Source organism: Hyaena hyaena, unplaced genomic scaffold, assembly GCF_003009895.1.
Source record: "Hyaena hyaena isolate Hyena2069 unplaced genomic scaffold, ASM300989v1 scaffold_742, whole genome shotgun sequence".
Taxonomy (NCBI): domain Eukaryota; kingdom Metazoa; phylum Chordata; class Mammalia; order Carnivora; family Hyaenidae; genus Hyaena; species Hyaena hyaena.
The window spans coordinates 432,175-455,621 of record NW_024081370.1 but is presented as its reverse complement, the minus strand read 5'-3'; the positions used below and the strand labels follow the sequence as shown (position 1 = coordinate 455,621).

At 38.5% G+C, this 23,447-nt stretch overlaps 1 protein-coding gene across 1 annotated transcript in view; it reads left to right on the top strand.

Annotated features, from left to right (window-relative positions):
* The window catches only part of MEI4 (meiotic double-stranded break formation protein 4), a 213,271-nt gene that overhangs the window by 17,088 nt on the left and 172,736 nt on the right, over positions 1 to 23,447 (top strand). Inside the window, exon 2 of the mRNA XM_039218145.1 lies at positions 13,276 to 13,521. Coding sequence (XP_039074076.1) covers positions 13,290 to 13,521 — 232 coding nt within the window. The 5' untranslated portion in view covers positions 13,276 to 13,289. The remainder of the gene's footprint in view (positions 1 to 13,275; positions 13,522 to 23,447) is intronic.

Here is a 23,447-nt window from a genome sequence, read left to right as displayed (position 1 = left end):
AAAGGGGGAAGGAGATATAGGCCCTGACTTGCAATGAACTTAATCCTACCAGAAAGAAAAGACAAAAGCAGCTGGTTATTGATTAAGAGCCAGCATCAGTGGTTCAGGTGACAAGTACCCCAGTTGTTGGGAAAAGGGAGAATTACTATAGGCTGAAATGGTTAGGGAAGGCTTTCTGGAAGAAGCAGACTTTGGCTGGCTTATACCTTACGTGACATATAAGCCTTTTGCCAAAACACATTGTATCTTTTAGTGTTCAGGTTCTGATAAGAATTTTATTAATGGCACCCTAATTCTAGTTTTGTTTATCTTTTGGGGCCCTTTAAAAAATAGTCCTAATATGTGTATATGGTTGGCCTTTGAACAATGTGGGAAGTGGGGGCATTGATCTCGCCACACAGTTGAAAATTTGAGTATAACTTTTGACTTTCCTGAAACTTAATTACTAATATCCTACTCTTGACTAGAAGCTTTACTGATAACATAGTCAATTAACACATATTTTGTGTGTTATATGTATTACATGCTGTGTTCTTAAAATGTTATTTTTTTCGTAAATTTTTATTTATTTTTATTTTTTAAGCCTATTTGTTTTGAGAGAGAGAGAGCATGCACGAGAGCGCGAGTCGGGGAGGGACAGGGAGAGAGAGACAGAGGGAGAATCCCAAGCAAGCCCCCTGTGGGCCAGTGTGCAGAGCCCAGAGTAGGGGCTTGAATCGTGAGATCATGACCTGAGCTGAAATCAAGAGCTGGATGCTTACCCGACCACCTAGGCTCTCCTGAGTATGGTGAGATTTTTAATAAATGTTCAATTTCTTTCATAGAGGGCTACTGAGAATTCTTTGTCTTCTTTTGTCAGTGTTGTTCAGTATATTTCACTGTAAGTTCTCAAATTTATTAACACAGATCGTTCATAATTTTGCAGGAGTTTTTACAAAAATTTAATTACAGGGTGCCTGGGTGGCTCAGTCAGTTAAGCATCTGATACTTGATTTTGGCTCAGGTCATGATCTCTTAGCTAAGCGTAGGATTGAGTCCTACTGCATTGGGCTCTGCACTGATAGCACGGAGCCTGCTTGGGGTTTTCTCTCTGCCCCTTCCCCCGGTCATGCAACACTCTTTCTGTCAAAAATGAACATATAAAAAAAATAATAGTTTTATTTCCAGTGTACTTAACATCCGTGTTATATCCCTTTCAGGTGTACAATATAGGGGTTCAACAGTTCCATATATTACTCAGTGCTCATCAAGATAAGTGTACTCTTAATCCACTTCACCTATTTCACCTATTTGCTCTTCTCACCTCCATTCTGGGAACTGTTTGTTCTCTGTGGTTAAAAATCTGTTTTATGGTTTCTCTCTCTCTTTTGTTCCTTTGTTAGTTTGTTTTGTTTCTTAAATTCCACATATCAGTGAAATTATGTAGTGTTTGTCTTTCTCTGACTGGCTTATTTCTCTTACCATTATATTCTCTACATCCATTTATGTTGTTGCAAATTGCAAGATTTCATTTCTTTTTATGACTGAATAAATAATATTTATATTTAGTCTGTAGAATAGTCATATGAGAATATTACTAATATAGTTTCCATTTAATGGGTATATATATACACACACATATTTACACACACACACACACACACACCACATCTTCTTTATCCATTGATCTGTCAATGGACATTTGGGCTGCTTCCATAATTCGACTATTGTGAAGAATGCTACAATAAACTGAGGTTGCATATATCGTCATGAATTACTATTTTCCTATTCTTTGGGTAAAGACCCAATAGTGCAGTTACACGGATCATAGGGTAGTTTTATTTTTAATATTCTGAGGAACTTCCATACTGCTTTCCATAATGGCTGCACCAGTTTATATTACCACCAACCTGTGTGTGAGGGTTCCTTTTGTTCCACATCCTTGCTAACATTTGTTGTTTCTTGTGTTTTTCATTTTAGCCATTCTGACAAGTATGAGGTGATATCTCATTGTGGTTTTGATTTGCATCTCTCGGATGATGAGTGATGTTGAGAATCTTTTGGTGTATCTGTTGGCCATCTATTTTCTTTGGATAAATGTCTGTTCACATCTTTTGCCCATTTTTAAATTGGATTATTTGTTTTTTGGGTTTTCAGTTGTATACATTTTAAATATATATTTTAGATACAAACCCTTTATTAGATATGTCATTTGCAGTAGGTTGTCTTTTAGGTGTGTGTGTGTGTGTGTGTGTGTGTGTGTGTGTATGTATGTGTGTGTTTCATTTGCTTTGCAGGAGCTTTTTATTTTGATGTAGTCCCAGTAGTTTATTTTTGCTTTTGTTTCCCTTGCCTCAGAAGACATATTTAGAAAGATGCTATTATGGCCAATGTCTGAGAAATTATTGCCTGTGCTCTGTTCTAGGATTTTTATGTTGCAAGTGTCACAGTTAGGTGCATCATCCATTTTGAATTTATTTTTATATGGTGTAAGAAAGTAGTCCAGTTTCATTCTTTTGTATGTAGATGTAGCTGTCCAGTTTCCCAAAATGATTTGTTGAAGAGACTTTTTCCCATTGCATATGCTTGCTTCCTATTTATGGGTTTGATTCTGGGCTTTCTGGTCTTTTCCAGTGATCTACATGTCTATTTTTGTGCTAGTGCCATACTGTTTTGAATACTATACCTTTGTAATAAAATTCATAATAAAATACTATATCTTTGTAATAAAACTGAATTGTGATGCCTCCAGCTTTGCTTTTCTTTTTCAAGATTACTTTGGCTATTTGGGGTCTTTTGTGGTTCCATACAAATTTTCAGATTGTTTGTTCTAGTTTTGTTGAAAATGCTGTTGGTATTTTAGTAGAGATTGCGTTAAATCTGTAGATCACTTTGGGTAGTATTAACATTTTAAAAGTATATGTTCTTCCAATCCATGAGCATGGAAAGTCTGTTTGTTTGTATCGTCTTCAATTTCTCTCATCAGTGTCTTATAGTTTTTAGAGTACAGGTTTTTCATCTCTTTGGTAAAGTTTATTGCTAGGTGTCTTTAGTTTTGTAATTTTGCATTTGTATTTTAATTGCTAGCGGATTTATAGAAAAATTCCTTCTTTTATTTCTGACCTTGGTATGATAGTGCTGTTTCTTTTTTTCTCCTTGATAAGTCCTTCTGGATATTTATTACTTTTATTAATCTTTTTTTAAAAATTAACTTTGCCTTGTTAGTTTTCTTGATTGCTATTTCCTTAATTGCATTCTGGTTATATCTTTATAATATCCTTCCTTTTACTTCCTCTTTTTTTGCTATTGTTTTTCTAATTTTCTAATGTAGAAATGTAGGTCATTGAATTTAAACCTTTCTTCTTTTATAAAATAGATATTTGAAGCTATTATTTTTATAAGCTGTTTTAGCTTCCTCTTAAAGTTTAATAAGTTGTGTTTTCATTATCCTTCAGTTTGAAATACACTATAATTATATTTATAATTTTTTCTTTGTCTCCTATTTTATTTAGAAATGTATGGTTTGTTTTCCAAATATTTGAGAGATTTTCTAGACCTTTCTAATGGTTTTTCTTGTGGTTAGAGAACATGTTTTATAAGATTTAAATCTTTTGAAATTTAATGAGAATTGCTTTGTCTTAGCATATTATCTGCTTTGTTGAATGTCCCATGTGAAGTTCAACAGAATGTATGTCTGCATTTATAAGGTGTAAAGTTCTATAAACATCAATTGGTTCAAGATAGTTGGTGGTATTTTTCAAATCTTTTATATTATCATCATTACACCTCAAGATTTGGTTGTTACGGAAAGAAGTGTGTTGAAATATTCACATATGATTGTGCATATGTCACTCTCCCTTACATTCTTTCAGTTCTTCTTCATGTATTTGGAAGTTCTGTTATTGCTATTATGTGCATACACATTTAGGATTGTTCATCTTCCTGGCTAATTGACCTATTTAAAAATCATATGAAATGTTTCTCTATATCTCTGGTAGTATTTTCTTGTCATGAAATTTCTTCTGTATGATACAGAGGCATTCCTTATGTTTGCTGTTTGTATTTGCAACCCATCTTTGTCTGAAGACACTTAATTACCTTAACCTACATGTTTGTAATTTAGCTCTTCAGACACAAATCAAATAACTTAGATAGAGCATCTAGGTAGAAGTTTTGTTTTGAGATAAATTGCCAAACATATGTGTAAGTTAGTGAATTTCCTTCATTTTCTCTATTTCAGTAAAATTGGTAAGGAGATAAAATCCAGCTCTGACTATTTTCTTATAGTAATTAAATGGACAAATAGATTTAGGCATAGAAAAATCTGATGAGTTAAAGATCTGAATTTCTTTTATGGCATGAGCTACTTTGAGAAATTCCTATGGCTTAAACATTGACTTTAATTGATTACCCTGGAGTAAAACTGAACAGTGATATAGCTAACGCTAGTTACTATCCTTTGAGTATCCCATTTATAAGATGAAATATATTGATATTATTTTCAATAAAAGACCTCTTTTGTGATTAAAAAATAGCATGTTAAAAAAGTTTCTAGAAATCAATTAAAAAAAAATTTTTAAATCTCTATTTATTTTGAGAGAGACTGAGCCTGAGCAGGGGAGGGGCATAGAGAGAGGGAGACACAGAATCCGAAGTAGGCTCCAGGCTCTGAGCTGTCAGCACAGAGCCCAATGCAGAACTTGAATCCATGAACTGCAAGATCAAGACCTGAGCTGAAGTTGAATGCTTAACCAACTGAGCCACCTAGGTGCCCCTAGAAATTCTTAATACAAATGGCATTACTTAAAACAAGCAAACAAACAAAAAAACGTACCCATGAGTGTTGTTCTGGCTGTATTTTCCATGGGCACCAAAGTTCAAGCCTGGCCATGGTGTCATTATGAGGCCGTTTCTTGGTTATCATGAATTTGGGTTGGTGATCTCAGGTTGGTCAGACGTAAATTTTAAGGAGGACAGCAAGTTCTGATGGATAGAAAAAACAGAGGTTGAGAAGTTTGATATAGTTGCCTGGGAGAAGTAGACACAAGTTAGGCCATAGGATTGCTGACACTTTTGACCTTGAACGGTTCCTGTAACATGAGTAGAGGTAGGGCTTGGTTACGATGGTGGAAGGAAAGCTGAGGGCCAATTCTTGCCCCAGATGCCATCACCTGGTGCCAGGGACATGTGCCTTATGTTGTTTTTTTGTTGTGCTGATCTCCTGGAATGGCCTGCAGCTTCTTTTGATAGCCCTTGTTGTAGTGGTACTCAGTGGAGCAGGAGATAGGTAACATGAATCCAGTGAACTGACAGGTTCTTGGTAGAGAAGAGCATTGTATTGACAGAGGATGCACATTCTGTGTTGTGTCTGATTTCGTAGGCTACAATGCCATGGGACTAGATTGAGAGTCTGGGCTGGAGCAGGGTGGTGCAGGCAGTTGTAGATGATGGCTTGAAGACCAGTCCTCAGTGATGGCTTACCTGCAACATAGGCTCTGTGTATTTATTGTCTGGAGCTTGTTGAGGGTCTGAGTTTAAAGTGCCAAAAATTCAGAGGACACCATGTGTGAAAGGATGTTGAGAATCAATGTGCTCAGTATTTGTGAAGCCTTCCCTCTCTTTCAGTAGGCTATTTTAGGCTAATAAAAGTAGAATTCAATTACTTTTTAATGTTTATTTAATTTTGAGAGACAGAGAGACAGAAAGACAGAGACAGAGAGAGAGAGACCAAGCAGGGGAGGGGCAGAGAGAGAGAGGGAGACACAGAATCCAAAGCAGGCTCCAGGCTCAGAGCTGCCAGCACACAGCTCAATGCATGGCTCGAACTTATGGACTATGAGATCATGAGCTGAGCTAAAGTCGGATGCTTAACCGACTGAGCCACCCAGGCACCCCTATTAAATGTACATCTAAGTAGAATGTAACAAAAGTATTAGATTTATTTGTAAAATAAAGCCTGTCAGAAGAGTGAAGCATTGTCAGTTGCTCTCTGAAATTCTCAGTGGTCACTGTGGTGAGATTTCAGTGAGGGAGATAGATGAGAATTGACGTACTTTTTCAGCCTTGAGGGAAATGTTTCTGTGGGGCTTCTCGCACTTTCTTGACTTCATGTCTTAAGTGTACACAGATGGGAAGTATAGAAGGCATTATGCTGCAGTAGTTAGAAAACAAATCTGATTTCTTAATGTGTCATTTGCAAAATGGGACTTCTTTGGAAAAGGGTGTTTACTTCTTCCAGGGAACTCGGCCTTACCACCTCCCTTTCTTAGTCTTCTGGTTTCCCTGCAGCTCGGGTCCTGGCTCTGCATCTCCAGAAGCCAGCTGCTCTTCTTCCCTGGAATTCGCTGACCTTCTCTCAGTTGCCTCTTCTGGTTGTTTCTTTGGCTTTTGGTTTCATCCTAGAGTCTTCCTCATTTTATGACACATAACATTTTCCATTTCCAGAGTATAATAGCCACACAAAAATTCTAAATTTGTGGAGGTTATGGGTTTGAATTCTGTAGATTCTCAGATTTTTTTTTAATATACCCAGTGAGAACAAGAGGTTTGTTTCTGTGATAACGATTATGTCCATATCAGTGTGTGACATACCAGTGTAACTAGGAAGCACCTACAGTTTTTCCGAATTATATATTTAAAATACATGTTAATAGTAGAGATCAGGTCCTTTTCCCTTCTGAGAATTTATGCAGTGGAAGATGGTTGAGGATTGTGCTATATGCACGTGACTGCATTTCTGAATCTCTACTTTCTGCTGATTTATAAAATGTGTGTGATGCATTTTTCCCACGTGAAATTCTGAAGCATCCCTTGTTGGAATTCAGAGGCATCAAAAGGGAGGGTGGGGACTTGCATGAAAAGAAAACAATGTGAAGAGACTCTGGAGACCATTAAAATCTAGAATTTGTTAACTTTTTCAGCAAGCGGAAAATGATAGATAGTTCGCCTGTTTTGATGGAAATGAAAAGCAAAGCAAAGATCCTTTTATCTTTACTCACCTCTATGTCCTAAACAGATTCTCTATGTTGGGAACGCTTTTAAAGGCCCTTTTAATAATTAAGTGGAGAGATTGGAAATCTTGAGTAACCCCTGTTTCTTTTATGTAAAATTTCACATGATGTTAATCTGCTGAGCACTTCACAGTAAGTGTGTGCTGAAACTATAACAAAAATCAGAGAATTTTTCAGCTGTATCTAATCTAAAAATCAGATGTCAGACCTTGTCCAAACTTAACTGAAACCAATTATCCAAAAAGTCTTGTAATATCTCACTGTTCTGGCATTGCCAAAACTCTGCTGTGTCCTGGACTGATATTTGATAATTGCATATTCCATCATCTTAGTACATAGGAACTTCCTCCTGTACACACTCTGTCCTATCGTATTCATCTCAGTGATTTAGGGAATGTTCTTCTATTTCTTGATTTATGGGGAAGGTAAGTATTTATTGTAGGGTTCACATGATGTAAAATCTGGCTTTTTTCCCTTATAACTTACCCTCTCATATAAACCTGTGTATGAACTAGATTTTAGTTTTCTTGTATTTTCTTTTTTATATAGTTTTTTTTAAAGTTTATTCATTTTGAGAGAGACAGAGAGAGAAAGAGACAGAGCAAGCAGGGGAGGAACAGAGAGAAATCCCAAGCAGGCTCCACCCCGACAGTGCAGAACCCTGTGTGGGGCTTGAACTCATGAACTGTGAGATCATGACCTGAGCTGAAGTCAGGAGTTGGACACTTAATCAACTGAGCCACCCAGGTGCCCCAAATGTTTTTATTTATTTATTTTGAGAGGGAGAGAGAGAGAGAGAGAGAGAGAGAGAATACACAAGTGGTGGAGGGGCAGAGAGAGACAATTTTCCAAGTAGGCTGTGCACTGTCAGGGCAGAGCTTGACAGGGGCCTTGAACTCAAGAACTAGGAGATGATGACCTGAGCCAAAGTGAGACACTTAAACAACGGAACCACCTGGGTGCTGCTCTTGTATTTTCTTTACTCAAGAATTATTTTGGTGAAAGTTTAAGGGTATACTGGAGAAAGGTATAAATGTAGAGGGAGTAGACTCACTGGAAGTAGTCAAGAAAGGATGTGTCACAGAGTGAAGAGAGACTGATATGACCCTTCAGGTTAATTTAAAATTATGCTCCTAATCCATTCTCTCTGTAGTGCCATGCTCCCTAGTTATATAATTAACAAAGATTTACTGATGCAAGCCAGGGTTAAGAGCTGATCAAGCAGCCTTTTGTGACTGCCTGACCTGTACTGATATATTCATTCATTAATTCACTCACTCACTTACTCACTCACTCACTCACTCACTCACTCACTCACTCACTCATGTACTCATTCAAGTATGTAGTAACCAGTCTTCGTTCATGGCATTGGGAGTAAAATGGCTAGTAGCCTGCTGGTTGGTCATACTGAATAAAGGTTTTCCTCCCACCTCCAAAATCCATGGTGTCCTTTGGATGAGTGGAAGTAATACCAAACACATCTGAAAGAGGGAGCATGCATCTACTTGTGGACATGAAAAGGTCTGAAGTCCACAGGCTTGGTGGAATTTGGGGAAAGCTGATCAGGGATGGAGATTCAAGAATTTATGGGACAGAACGCTCATTCCACTGACTGTGCTTCCTCAATTTTGAAGGTACTCTCATAGTTTAAAATTTCTGAGTATGTTTAGTGGGCTGTGATTTCATTCTTAACATACTCTCCTTCTCTCAAGCTGTAGTTGAACTGTTGGTGTATTTTATAGTTGAAGATGTCTCAGAATTGAGGAGGTGAACTCTACAGGCTGGAGCTTCTCATCACAGCCACAAAATGACAGGTGTAGACTTGAGGCTTCATTCAAAACTCATCTTCATTTTTCATGTAACATGTAGTTTGAAAAATATAGAATAGGAAATATTTTTGTGTGATTAGTGCTAGATATTTTTCTGCTATATTTAACATGTTTTATAAATATTTACTGTGGAAAACTTAGAAACTATAGAAAAGTATAAACAAGAAAATGAAACCAGACTTACTCAATTCACAGTCAGTTTTTTTTTTTTTTTTTGGTGAATAACCCTAATCTATCTCCCTCCCTCTTATTTTTCTTTTTACCTCTTTTCTTTCCCTCTGTCCTTCCCCCCCTTCCTATCTCTAAATCTATCAGCATATCAATCTCTGTCTATGTATTCCTCCATGAATCTCCAGTACATTTACTGTTTTTTGTTTACTCTGCAGTTAACATCATGTAGGAAATATTTTCCCATAGTTTTAAATGTTTTAAAATATATTTTCAATTCAATTGTATATCATGTCGCAATTTAACGTATCTATCTGTGTTGTTAAATGCTCAAGGTGGTAACAGGTTTTGTTTTGGTAATTATAAAATCCTATAAGATCATCCACGGGCAAAAAGTTCTGTATGTAGCTCTGGTCATTTTTTTTTTTAAGATAAAATCGTAGAATTTTATTGCTGGCCTAAAGAGGGATACGTATTTTGAAAGTGTTTGTTAGGGAAATATTCTGAATGGTTACCTAAATTTAAAATTTCACTTATATAGTAATTACCTGGGTCTCTTTAGCTTATGGACTTTTCATCAGTGACCTTGGAGATGAACATACTTTAGAATTCAGGATTATAAATAAAGTCTTTAAAAAAAGAATTCAGGATTATAATTCAAAACAGTTTTGACAGTTCAGAGAATTGGTTAGTTGATACAAAGTTCGATAGGGGAACATGAGGGTAGGAGAAATAGGGTAGATAAACATTGCCAAAGTATTGTTTACAGAGTAGCCATTTCTGCATCCATTGCCTGAAGGAGAATACAGGGATCCTAAGGAATGCAACTAGATTTTTCTGTAGCCCTCTGGGGGATTTTGCAATGGTAAGATCTGTTCCCAATTGTGAAGAAAAAGAAAGCTCATTTGAACTAATGTTCTGTTCTTTTTTTTTTTTTTTAAATGTTTTTATTTATTTCTAGGAGAGAGACAGCGTGAGCAGGGGAGGGTCAGAGAGAGAGGGAGTCACAGACTGAAACAGGCTCCAGGCTCTGAACTGGCAGTCAGCACAGAGCCCGACGCGGGGCTCGAACCCACGAACCGCGAGATCATGACCCAAGCGAAAGTCGGACGCTTAACCGACTAAGCCACCCAGGCGCCCCACTAATGTTCTGTTCTAAAAAGACTGTTAAAATTTTGTGTTTTCTGCTGTTCAGAATTCAGAGACACTAAATACCTTCTTGGGGAACATTAAATGTTCATTTTAATTATTTACGATAATTATTTAAGCATAAATTGAATTTTTAAAAGGCTTTCTGAAAGTTACGACTGATCTTTCTTCAATTAAGTAGAGAATATGTTTGGGAAGCTCATCTTTTTTTCCATGAATTTTCAGGGGAAATAGAATTAGCCTTACATTGCAAATGGCACTTTGAGGATAAGAATGCTATCCTTAGATAAAAACCGCTCATGTTTATAAACACACACATACACACATGCACGCACGCACACACACTCCAGAACACGAGGAAGCAGTTTAAAAAGCCTGGTTCTGTCTGGCTGTAGGTTGTAATTTTGTGTGTTTTGAGTGTAATTTATATAGTAGGAAGCTGCACCAACACATCTATTAGCAATTGTTCCTCTTCGCTTGTGGTATAATTCTAATTAATGTTGAGATAAGTGACCCTGGGATAGTTTTAATCCAGAAGGACTTTATAATTTGACCCTTTTATGTTGTTGACTGATATTCAGCACGGTTTGAAGACTATTAACAAATCACATGTGATGACTTAAAAATAAGAGCATTTCATTAATCTGTTCGCTTAAATCAATTAATCAAATATCTTTGCAAGATGACAGGGAGTTTGCTGTTTGTGCTATTCAGAGAACTTTGTTGTTTTGTGCTAATAAACAGATTTTTTTTGTTTTTGTTTTTACTTTTCAGTTTTAAGCCTGGATTCTCACCAGTCAGAATTGAATTTCAGATCCTTTTCTAACCAAAACGCTTTAAATAAGTAACTTATTATCTTCATTATTGTTATTATTTTTTGTTAGGGCTGTTACATCTGATAGTAGGCATACTTCTTTTTTTTTTTTAATGTTTGTATACTTTGAGGGAGAGAACACGAGAGAGCAGAGGAGGTGCAGGGAGAGGGAGAGGGAGGGAGAGGGAGGGAGGGAAGGAGGGAATCCCAAGCAGTCTCCATGCTATCAGTGAAGAGCCCGATGTTGGGCTCGATCCCACAAACCTTGAGATCATGACCTACGCCAAAGCCAAGAGGGAGAGGCTTAACCAACTGAGCCACCTAGGTATCCCAGTAGCCTTATGTCTTTGGGGAGGGTCATCCATGCTCCATGCTCTCTGCACATAGATGCTTTCCTGAAGCACTGAGAGGTAGAGAGTCTACTGTTCACCATTGCTGACACTCAGATGAGGGATGAACCAGCCAAGTGAAATGGTTGCTGTGAAAGCTAAAACTTGTGGAGCTATAATTCTAAGTAGTTTGTCTATCTTAACAGTATCTAGTCCTGGGGTATATTATGCAGCTCTGAAAGGCTAAAAGTATAGCAGCTATACCTTCTTTTGGAAATCTGTTCTTCATAAATTTTTTCTAATTATAATCTGATATATGTTTATTGATAAAAATTAGGAAAATTCAGAGAAGTATCTTCAAGAAAATAAAAATCAGCAATAATTCTACAGTAGAATTTCAAAAATTTTACATTTTTTGTATTTCCCATTTTATTTATTTATTTTTTATTTATTTATTTATTTATTTATTTATTTATTTATTTATTTATTGTATAATTCGTACCCTACTACATATGTATAGTTTTGTTCTGTCACTGTTTTTACAGTCAACTTATAATTAGTTCTTTCCCATGCTAATCAAGAATATCTCTGAAAACTCTATTTGAATATGTAGTATTCATATGAATGGTCATATCATTGTTAACTATTTTGTTGGTCACGGTTTTCTACTATAAATTATTCTGTTATGAACATATCATACATACATTTATGTGTTGCTCTTAATCATAATAAATCAGCATTATGCTTCCTATTAGTTTGTGTATTTTCAGTGTAAACTATAGAATATCAGCTAGGTACATAGTTTTGTGGGTGGTAATAAATCTGGAAAGATTTGATATGGTGGTATATGAAGCACTCTTTGAAGGATGCACAGCAGGACCTTGGCAGCTGTGAGAGTCATGGTGTCACAACTGGGGAAAATTCCATAACAGAAATGTGAATTGGAATGAGCTGAGGTTGTGTGTATCTGATTGTATGAGTATGATTTAGCCACAGTGGAAGGATAGGCTTGAGAAATGGAAGAACATAAAGTGTAAGATGTGGAGTAAAGAATTTGAACATGTTAGTAGAATAGATGTGGCAACCAAAGACCTAAATTTTCTGGACCATTGTATGATTCATTACAAACTTTTATGTAGCACATTTTATGTGCAAAGCTCCCCCTTGTGGAGGCCACAAGGGGTTTATACTTCAGTTGGGATCGTGGTATTCATCCAGTGAAGGCAGTATTGTGTCATCACAGATACATTCCTATAGTTAGACTGTGATGCAGCACTGGTTTGGAAAAGTGCTCGTGGTGGCACTTGGAACTCTTTGGAAGCACAGAATTGGAGCACAGCCACAATTTAAATGATGGAAATATCTTAAAGATGGTTTGCAGGATCATTGGAGGAGCCTGGTTAAAGGCAGGAATGATAGTAAGTAGGTAATAGTTTGAGAAGGAATGCACAATTGGGAAGCAGGGACTGTAAGACTTAGCAAAATGAATTGGAGCAGAAGGGCTTACATTTAAATAAATGATTACACTAAATAAATGATTTCATTTAGTGGTTCTGATTACAGAGTAGATTCTTTTCAAAATGTAAAAGCCTCAGTGCCTATCCCAGATTTGCTAGATTTGAATTTTGGGGAGCTGGGACCAAATATATGTAAATGTATATTATTTTAAAAGCTCTCTTAGAGATTCTGATGTGTGCCTCTGGTTAGAAAACACTAAATGAATTAATGTGTGTCTTTTCCACCCCAAGAATTTGTCAGATTGTCTGAACCTACTGTCTTGAATTTTAATACACTTAATATGCGTGTGTGTGCATTTTACTTTTGCATATTTTTCATACTCTTTTCAGTTCCTGAGCAATTTTTTTCTGTTACTTGGTGTCAAGTTGTATTACAAACTTACTAATTAGTGGTACTCTGCAAAATCAATGTTGAGCAAATGAAAAGCACTGCAAAAGTTAAAAGGAATTTCTGTAACTTTTGTTCTTACTAAATCACAGGGACAAAAGCCAGGATGGACAATCGAGCATGGTATTTGAGAACTTCAAAGCTGGCTCTGGCCGTGGCCATTATCCGCTCAAAACCGGCGGGCAAAAGCAGCAGAGAATATACAGAGCACCTTGCCAAGGTGGTATCTGAGCAGGAGTCAACTTGGAGATCCAAAGTCGAAGCCTTAGAATCTGAGGTTCTGCAGTTACGTCAAAAACTTCTTCTGAGCAGGATGTGTTCAGGATTGCTTAAGAGTGGTGAGTGTATGAAATTGTCTTCTGGTACTATATCATTCTGGGTTTTTTTTTTTTTGTTTATGTTTAATTTAATTTAATTTTTTAAGAAAATTGAGTATAGGGGCACCTGGGTGGCTCAGTCAGTTGAGTGTCCGACTCTTGATTTCTGCTATGGTCATGATCCTCGGGGTTGTGGGATCAAGCCCTGTGTTGGACTACTGGGCTGTGCATGGAGCATGCTTGAGATTCTCTCCCTCTACCCCTCTTCCCCTCACACACACACCTACACATACACACACACTCTCTCTCTCCCTAAAATAAAATAAAATAAAAATAAATTTTAAAAAATTGAGAATGGTTGACACAAATGTTACATTAGTTTCAAGTCCAAAGCTCTATATGTTATGCTGTGCTCACCATAAGTATAGCCATCATCTAGTCTGTTATATGGCTATTACACTATCAGCTGTATTCCCTATGCTGTGTCTTTTATTTCCATGACTTGTTCCATAGCTAGAGTCCCGTATCTCCTTCCCCTTTCACCCATTTTGCCCAGTTTCCTGGGCCCCTCCCCTCTGGCAACCATCAGTTTTTTGGCATGGGTCTGATTCTGCTTTTTATTTGTTTACTCTTTTTTTTAAGACTCTATTTATGAGCGGAATCATATGGTAATTACTTTCTCAGTCTGTAAGTCTGCAATAAGTCTGCAATAAGTCTGACTTATTGCATTTAGTATAATACCCTAGGGGGTATTCGGAAGTATACCCCCTAGGGTATTATCATACTTCAAATGGCATGATCTCATCCTTTTTATGGCTGTGTAATATTCCTGTGTGTGTGTGTGTGTGTGTGTGTGTGTGTGTGCACGCGTGTGTGTAACATTTTCCTTATCTATTTGTCTATTGATGTACACTTAGGTTGCTTCCATTTCTTGGCTATTATAAATAACGCTGCAATAAACATAGAGGTTATATGTAAGTGATGAATCACTAAATTCTACACCTGAAAGCAATTTTACCAAGTATGTTAACTAACTAGAATTTAAATAAAAACTTGAAAAAAACCATAGGGGTGCTTATATCTTTTCTTGCTAGAGTTTTCATTTTCTCTGGGTAAATATCCAACAGTGGAATTACTAAATCACATAATATTCCTAATATTTCTATTTTTAATTTTTTGAGGAACCTCCATACTGTTTTCTGCAGTGGTTATACCACTTATGTTTTGTTTCACTTTCACAATTATTTAGAAATTGTTTAGATTCCTAAAGCTAGACTTCTTCTTGCCCTCTAAAGATGTTTTTATTTATACTTGTTCATTAAAAGTTTATTGTTAGTTCCTAAAGAATGGGGCTACATTAGACATTGAGATGGAGTTGGAGAATGATAGTAATCATGATGTGAAGGCAGCAATGTTTTAAGCTGGATAAAATAATTTTAAAATCTCATTACTTAACCTTATCATTTTACTATGTATGTTATGTTACACTTATATTAAATGACTTATCCAGCAGTCATATATCAAGGACCAGCTGTGGGCTAGGTATGCACTGGGTGGTGATGACCCAAAAAAACACATAAGAGGAGATGGTGTCCTTGCCAAAGAGTACCTACCATTTTTGCAGGGAAAAAGGACCTTTAAATAATTAACCCAGTGTGATAAATTCTTTAATAAAGATATTGACAAAGCACAGAGGAGGAAGCCATTCATTCTGCCTGTTTTTTGGAAAGACTTCTCAGGTCTGGCCCTCAAAGATCTATCTACTAGTCCTTGGTCACAGAATGTGCAGCAAGAGGCAGGAACATGATCAGAGGTAGGGCAGTCAAGAATATATATTCTAATTAGGATACTTGCAGCATTGCATTTCAGAAGTGACCAGAACACCATGCGGGAGAAAGGAAGAGAAGTGAATTAGGACCAGGTTCAGAAGGGCCTTGAATGTCAACCCAAGGACTGTTTTACTTTATTTTTATTTAAAAAAATTTTTTTTTCATGTCTTAATTTTATTTTTTTGAGAGAGAAAGACAGAGTGTAAGTGGGGGAGGGGCTGAGAGAGAGGGAGACACAGAATCTGAAGCAGGCTCCAGGCTCTGAGCTGTCATCACAGAGCCCAGTTGGAGGCTTGAACCCACAAACTGCGGGATCATGACCTGAGACGAAGTCGGATGCTTAACCGACTGAGCCACCCAGGCACCCCTGTTTTACTTTATTACCTATCAGTAAGTTGACTATACGATTTATGGTCTCCCTATGGCTCTTGTGAGAGTCGAAAGTAGGGAACTGTTAATAATTATACCAGGACAATAGGCAGAAACCAGGACTCCCTAGAGCAAGCTGGACCATGTGGTTACTCCATACATCAGGAGCTATACAACGTTTTTGATGCAGAGAATTGACCCCTATATTGGGACTGGGAAACAATTCTGGTGATTTTTAAAGAATGTAAACCAGATCATGTGACTCCTTTGCTGAATACTTTTCTTTGGCTTCCAATCATGCTTCACGTTAGATTCAGACTTATGATTATGAACCGTGATGCTGCGGGTGATTTCACCTCTATTTACCTTTCTGACCCTTGTCCCATACAACTTTCCCATTATACACTGGGCCCTAGCTACCATGGCCTTCCTTCCAGCCATGGACCTTTGTTATGTTCTTCTCTTTGACTCTCATTGTGGCTGGCTTCTTCCCTTTCTAGAGGTCTTATTATAAATAATACCTCATTGGGGCACCTGGGTGGCTTGGTCAGTTAATCCAGTTTTGGGCTCAAGTCATGATCTCGGGCTTGTGAATTCAAGCCCCATGTTGGGCTCTGTGCTGACAGCTTTAGATTCTGTGTGTCTCTCTCTGTGTGCCCCTCCCCAGCTTGTGCTCTCCCTCTCTCTCTCTCAAAAATAAACATTAAAAGGGGCGCCTGGGTGGCTTAGTCGGTTAAGCGTACGACTTTCGCTTAGGTCATGTCTCGAGGTTCGTGGGTTCGAGCCCCGCATCGGGCTCTGTGCTGACTGCCAGCTCAGAGCCTGTAGCCTATTTCAGAGTCTGTATCTCCCTCTCTCTCTCCCCTCCCCTGCTCACACTGTCTCTCTCTCTCCAAGAAGTAAAAAAATAAATAAATAAATAAACATTAAAAAAAATAAAAAAGCAAAAAAATCTAAGTGACACCTCCTCAATGACCACTGTATACACATAGCATTCCCTACCAGTTTTTCTTTACCCAAACATTCCCTGTGGATTTTTTTTTTGTTTACTTAGTTGTTGCCTTATCTCTTGAGCTAGAGTTTAGGTTCATTGAGGAGTAGGTCTTTGATTTGCTCAGCACCCTCCACAAAATGCCCACCCCAAAGCCTGACACGCAGTAGGTGCTTAATAAATATTTGTCACATGGCCATGGAGCAAAGAAGGTGTTTCTGGCCACAGCAATGATTCGAAGGAAGGAGACCGGTTTTAAACATGTTTACCAAAACACACATGAAGAATGATGAATTGAAATTGATATATGATAGTGAGAAGTAAAAGGCAGTCAGACATATAGCAATGATTTCAGAGTAGACACTTTAGATATTTGTAAATGATGTCAAAGAGTGATTAAGGGACTTAGAGGCATTTGGGATAATGAGGTCTCCAATCCCCGTTTATTGAATTTATTGCAATGCTTCGAATCTGGAAAGTGAACACAGAAATAAGTTTATAGGCTAAAAGGTTTAGTTCAGGGTGTCTGAATGCAGGCTAATCCCTGCATATACAAGGAGTGGAGTACGTAGAAGAAAGGTAGAGGATGTCTTTAGAGTCAAAGGGGATGAACGGGCTAGAATTACAGACAGATTTAGGATCCACTGACATTTAGGTAATAGTTGAAGTCCTAGCCAAGGATGAGACCAGCAGGGAGGACGGAGCTGGGGGTGGGGGCACTGGAAGTCCCAACATTACAGGGGTGGGCAGAGTAGCAGGAGCCATGGAAAGACTCTGACTGTCACATTACGAGTGTGCAAGTATAGTACACACATGACTGCTGTGGGTAAGAGGGCACTCACTAACTTTCTTTCGGGTATTTCAGGAAAACTTGCTAACCTAATACATAGATGTTACTAAAATCCCATCATTATGTGAGTGAAAATAGTGTTATACAATTTATAGGCACGTTTTAGTCTTTCTAGAGTCTTTCTAGGTAATGGGCTCTTTGTACTCAATGAATGCAAACTCAATCAATATTCTTAATTATTTTATGTGCAGTTATATGATTAATAGAATGGCACACACATAAACATTTCCAGCAATCTTAAACAGACTCTTACGAACATCTGTGATATCAAAACCATTGTTTACTGTCAAGGGTCTGTTTACACCAATGCTCTAGTGATATGCATGATTTGTTTGGAACATGAGTGTGCCTGACAGCAAGAACCTAGGTGAGAACTTGTTCTCACACTGAAAACTTTCACTTACGGCGCCTGTAAGAGAAATCTGCAGATACCTTACAATTAAAGTCAGTTTTACTCGCAGCAGGAGCTATAGGTAAAGTGTTTCTGTACAGATGTTTGGAAGTAAATTGTCTCTCCATCTGTTAGCTTAAACTTGAAAAATGAAGAATAAATGGATGGATTCAGATAAATAGAGTCACTATTAAAGGAGAAGGAACAAAACCCAACAACGGTGGGTATTAGGTTGATAGTAAATTAAAGAAGGAACACAGTTGTTATTTAAAGATATATAATTTGAGGGGCACCTGAGTGGCTCAGTTGGTTAAGTGTCAGACTTCAGCTCAGGTCATGATCTCATGGTTTGTGGGCTTGAGTCCCGCATCGGGCTCTGTGCTGACAGTTGAGAGCCTGGAGCCTCCTTCAGATTCTGTGTCTCCCTCTCTGCTGCTCTCATGCTCTCACTCTGTCTCTCTCTCTCTCAATAATATATAAGCATTTAAAAAAAAAAAGATACGTAATTTGAAAGACTGATGTGACTTACTCTAAGAAAACTCCATACCTGACATTCAAAACTGTATTATAGATATATTTATAATTTTTTTTAACATTTCTATGTATTTTTGAGACAGAGAGAAAGCACGAGCTGGGGAGGGGCAGAGAGAGAGAGGGAGACAGAGGATCTGAAGAGGGCCCTTGCGTTGAGAGCACGCAGCCTGAAGAAGGGCTCGAACTCACAAACCAAACCATGAGATCATAACCTGAGCTGAAGTCAGATGCTGAACCCACTGAGCCACCCAGGTGCCCCGAGCTATATTTAGATTATCAAATACTCTTGACTGGAATTTTCAGGGTTGCTTTACATATGCAACTCTTCTCAAGTGTTTAGAAACAGCAGGCCCTCAATAAATGTTGAGTGGGATGCTTCTTGACAGATTGACAGAGGCTGGGGAACTTAATTTACAGCATCAACTATCCATTGAAGCAACTGAGCAATCCAGAATTCAATAAAGCAGAGCTGAAATGGCAAAGTAAACAAATAAGAAAGTATGATATAGTTGATACAGCATTTCAGGAACTCAGCTATGTCTTTATTCTGATTTATTTTTCTACAGCTTCTTAGAGATATACTTCTGTATTATATTTATTAAAGGACTAGACTGCACACGGAAGAGATAAATAGAACTTGTTCTTAGAATTCTGCCACATTGTAATTTTACTTAAATGCTCCTCAGTAGTGGGAGGAAGGAAGGGAGGAAGGATCAAAGAAGCCTAGATAATCCATTGACACATTTCTCAAAATCATTTTGGGTGATGGGTGGCAGGTGCGGTTAGCGGTCTACTCAATATCTAGCTTCCTACTTCCTTTCTAAAGCATTCCAATTTTGTTTTGGAAGAGATGTGCTTATTCCCAACGGGTTAATCCATGAAAGGCTTAGATTTGTTTTGCCAATATTATTCTAAGGTTGGGCAAGGGCCAGTGAAAGGTAAAAAGCAATCTTCTGAGCTTTTGATAAAGATTTGCCTCTTGGTGTGAAGAGATTGAGGCTCATGAAAGAGAGCAATTAAAGATAATTTCTTGTTTTTTGTTTTTTTACATCAGCCACTTGTTTTCCGTATGCAGCACTGCCAGGTGAAGATATGAAGCCTGGATCTGTGGTAGCCAATTTGCAACTGTGAGGCAATATTGAGAAATTAATGCCAGCACACTGAGAGGAGTGAAATAGTTGGATGAAAAGAACCTGGGTCCTTTCTGACATTGCTGAGCAGTGAAAGCAACTCTAGGATTACTTTATTAGGAATGTTTAAAAAGACAAACAAGAGTTTAAGCCATTGTGTCCATGTGTTCCCTTCCTTGTATCTGAGCACATCCTAATTTTTCGAGTGGAGAAGGGGTGGAGGTAATGAATAAATTGGAGCAGCACTACTTTTTCTTTAGCCAAGAGTCTTCTTTGATCCATAGAGGAGGAAATGAGTGAGAAAAACTATATTCTTTATTTTACAACAGCTTCCTGTTAAAGATGGCCTCATAATGTTGGCAAAAATTTCATCTTGTGTCTGAGTAGGTAGATGAGGGAGACCCAGAGCATAGAGACTGGCCACTAACAGGCATTAGTGGATGTTCGTAATTGTTGACTAAGGATTGAAGAGGACATAGTAACAGGGGCGGGGCCTTATTAGTGGGGAAAATGGCACTGAACTTCAATGAACAGATTTAGGATTAAAACTTGAGCGTGTATATGTGTGTGTGAAGTGGGGCAGGTAAGGGAAATCTGGACAGTTGCAATTATACAGTAATTTGGCATTCACAGGAGGGAAGTAGATAGATGAAGTGTCAGGTATATGCTTTCCCCCCTACAATTTTATGTGTTCATTGTCTTCATAGCTGAGAGATAGGCCCTGATGAGTAGCTGTTTATAGTGAAAAGAAAGTGAGAGACAACGAAACCATATTAGTATTGATTTCCTCGTTTATGTAGTAAATGTTCACTGAATGCAGAGCTCATATCTAGAGTGCTGGGGGGTGGTGGTGTGTGCAAAGCAGCACTATTATTTTCAATTGGATTTAGCTTTTCTATGTTTGAGGTGCTGGGAAACAACTGACTGACCAGATGGCTTTTGGAGCTTCCCTCCCCTCTAGCTGACAGTGCTTAAGTTTGTCCGACCCCTTGTCTGTTGTCCCCTTCACCGCTTTCTACTCTGAGGACCGAATCTTCAGCACTCCCACTACCTGCCCCAGATCCTGCTTCTCATGTTATGTGAGTGGATTCCGGAAAAGGCTTTTTTAGCTACGTCGGCATTGACAGGGGTCAGAAAGGGGCTGGACATCCTAGTGGCCCGTAGCCACTAGGCCCCACCTAGCCAGACCCACCATGGAGCTTGTCTTTGTCTCCTGACTGCTGCTACTTTTCTGGTCCAGGCTTACTCAGCCTCTGTCCCATGCCACCAAACCACATACTGAGGAGCGACATCACAAATATGTGACTTCCAATCACAGTTTTTGAGCTCAGCATTTATATGTTGGGGCATTCACTGTTTTACCGATGCCGAAAGAGCATGGAAAATAAATGCATAAGTGTTTCCCATCTTAGCTTTTACATAGGTTTTTATGATATAAATTATCAAATATGATGGAAATTTTCTTAAAATTGCCGTTGGTTTGAAACATACATGCATAATGTACATAACTATTAGAAAATGTGCCTCTACTTTGGGGATGAGCACTGAGTGTTATGTAGAAACTAATTTGACAATAAACTATTTGTAAAAAAAATAAATAAATAAAAAAAAAAAAAAAGAAAATGTGCCTCTAATTTAATATGGATTCTAATAAGAGCCTCCAAAATAAAGTACATTTGTAATTACACATCAGAGATGCTTTACTCATTACATAAAAATGGAATTAATCTTCTGATATTAGAGACCATCAACATACAGAGAAATTAAGGTTAAAAAGAGCTCAAGATAGTAAATGGCTTTAATGGTGATAAGGCAATCTTTAGACATGTAAACATCGCAGTTATCTTAACAAGAGCTGGCCCCCATAGGAGTGGGGGTGGAGAGAGGGAGCAGGAAGGGCCACAGGAGTACCAGAGAGGTCCTGGGCCTCAAAGAAGCATGGATCTTTAGAGGCTGGGCTCAGGTCAGGGCGTTGTTCCACGTGGACATCATTAGCCCTGCCTCTGCCTCGTATGAGGTTCTGATCTCACTGTGTGCCACAACCGTCTTGTCTGAGCTGGGTTCCAGGGAGGTATCTTGAGTGTCCAGGTAATCCCTTAATTAGGGCGACTCTCCTTGGTATCTCTGGATTCTTTTCACCTCCCTCCGTTCCAGTGCCATGACCTTGGTCCTGCCTGACTTACCCCAGTTAGATTCCATGTTTCTAGTTGCAGTCTTGCCACTTTCAAATCCAGATTGCAGCCCAGACTCAAGTCTTCTCATTTACTTCAGGATGAATCCGCAGCCGTTAAAACAGGCTGTGAGTTTCTCCACTATTTGGCGCTTGCTTGCTTCTCTAGCCCAACCTGTCATCACTATGTCCTCCACATTCTGCACTGCAACGCACGACATTTCTTTCACTTCCTCCAGTCCACCTTGTTCTCTTTCAGCTCTAGGCTTTTACACGGGTTGTTTCTCTCTGTAGGATATGTTCTCCCAGTCCTTTTTGTCTGGTTGTGAGCTATTCTTTTTTTCTGATGTAGTTTTAATACCCTTTCTGCCTTTGCTGACTGCCTCCTTAGACTAGATTAGATTCTCCTGCTGGGGAGCCACACTATTCTGTACTTTTCACAGCATTTGTGAGCCAAATTATAATTGTTTAAGCAGCCTGTCTTCCCTGTGGGACCTAAAGTCCGTGCTTGCAGAAGTGTACTTTTTCTCATCACTGCTGGGTTTCTAAGGTTAGCACAATGCCTGGCATGAGGTGGGGTTGGGGGGTTGGGGGGGGACGTGCTTAGGGGATATTTGCTGAATGAATAAGTTTAGACATGGTTTATGTGAGTGTTATTACCTGGAACAAAGTGGCCTGGCTGCTGTCATTTCTGGGGATCTGCAAAACCCCAGTAGTGCTGAAGAAGGATCAGGAGAGCAAGACCAAAGCATCCTAGGGACAGAGATACTCACCAAGGTAGGGTGTCAGGGCTCTACCTTTGAGGGAACCATGTGTGCCTAATTTGAGCAGAACTGGAGAAATGGAGAGTGACAATTCTGTCTTCTCATCTATGGAACAAAACCAAAAACTATTCAAAACACCTTTGAGCTCCAGGATCTTTTTCAATGTAATTTTTTTAAATAGCTTAACCCGTGGCAGACTTTAATTTGGCCCTTATACTTAGGATTATATTTATTTTTTGCAGGTTTTCTCTGTGTTTTTACATGCCCTGCTGTTTGTCTGGATTTAATTTTGTAGATTCTGTTAGAAATCATAAGGTATCATTAAGGATTCTGAATTTAATATTTTGATCCTAGATATCTTGAGATTTATTTTTTTACAATAAATTCAGTGTTTGGTGAGTAGAATCCAGCTAGATAGCCGTGGACTGTCATCGTTTAGACCAGAAAAATTAATGGAGTAATATCAATTCCATTATTGAAGCAAGAAGGAAATTGGGTAAATGGGGTAAATAGGAGAAGGCTTGAGATTCTGCAGTTTTGATACTCTCTCAGGTGATGTTGATAGTGCTGGTCTGAGGCCCAGAGGTTGAGTAGCAAAGTACTGTGGATGATTTTGGGGTGGGGTTTGTGAAGAGAAGGGAAGGAGAAGAGGTAGTAGGTTGGCAGTTGGAGAGGGGGCAAGGTAGAGAGAAAGTTTTTTGTTATTAAGATAGAAGAGACATCAGCACGCTCGCTCATACCTTGGTAGGAAGGAATTAGCAGAGAAGGGAAAGTGGAAGATTTGATAGACAGGACAGTAAAGGAACCACAGGGACTTGGGGCCTGAAACCCAGAATTCACATGGAGTGCAAGTGGTGGGCCTGGCCCCGGCCCTCGAGAAGGGGCCAGCAGTTCTTCTGAGACTCTTTCAAAGGTAGGA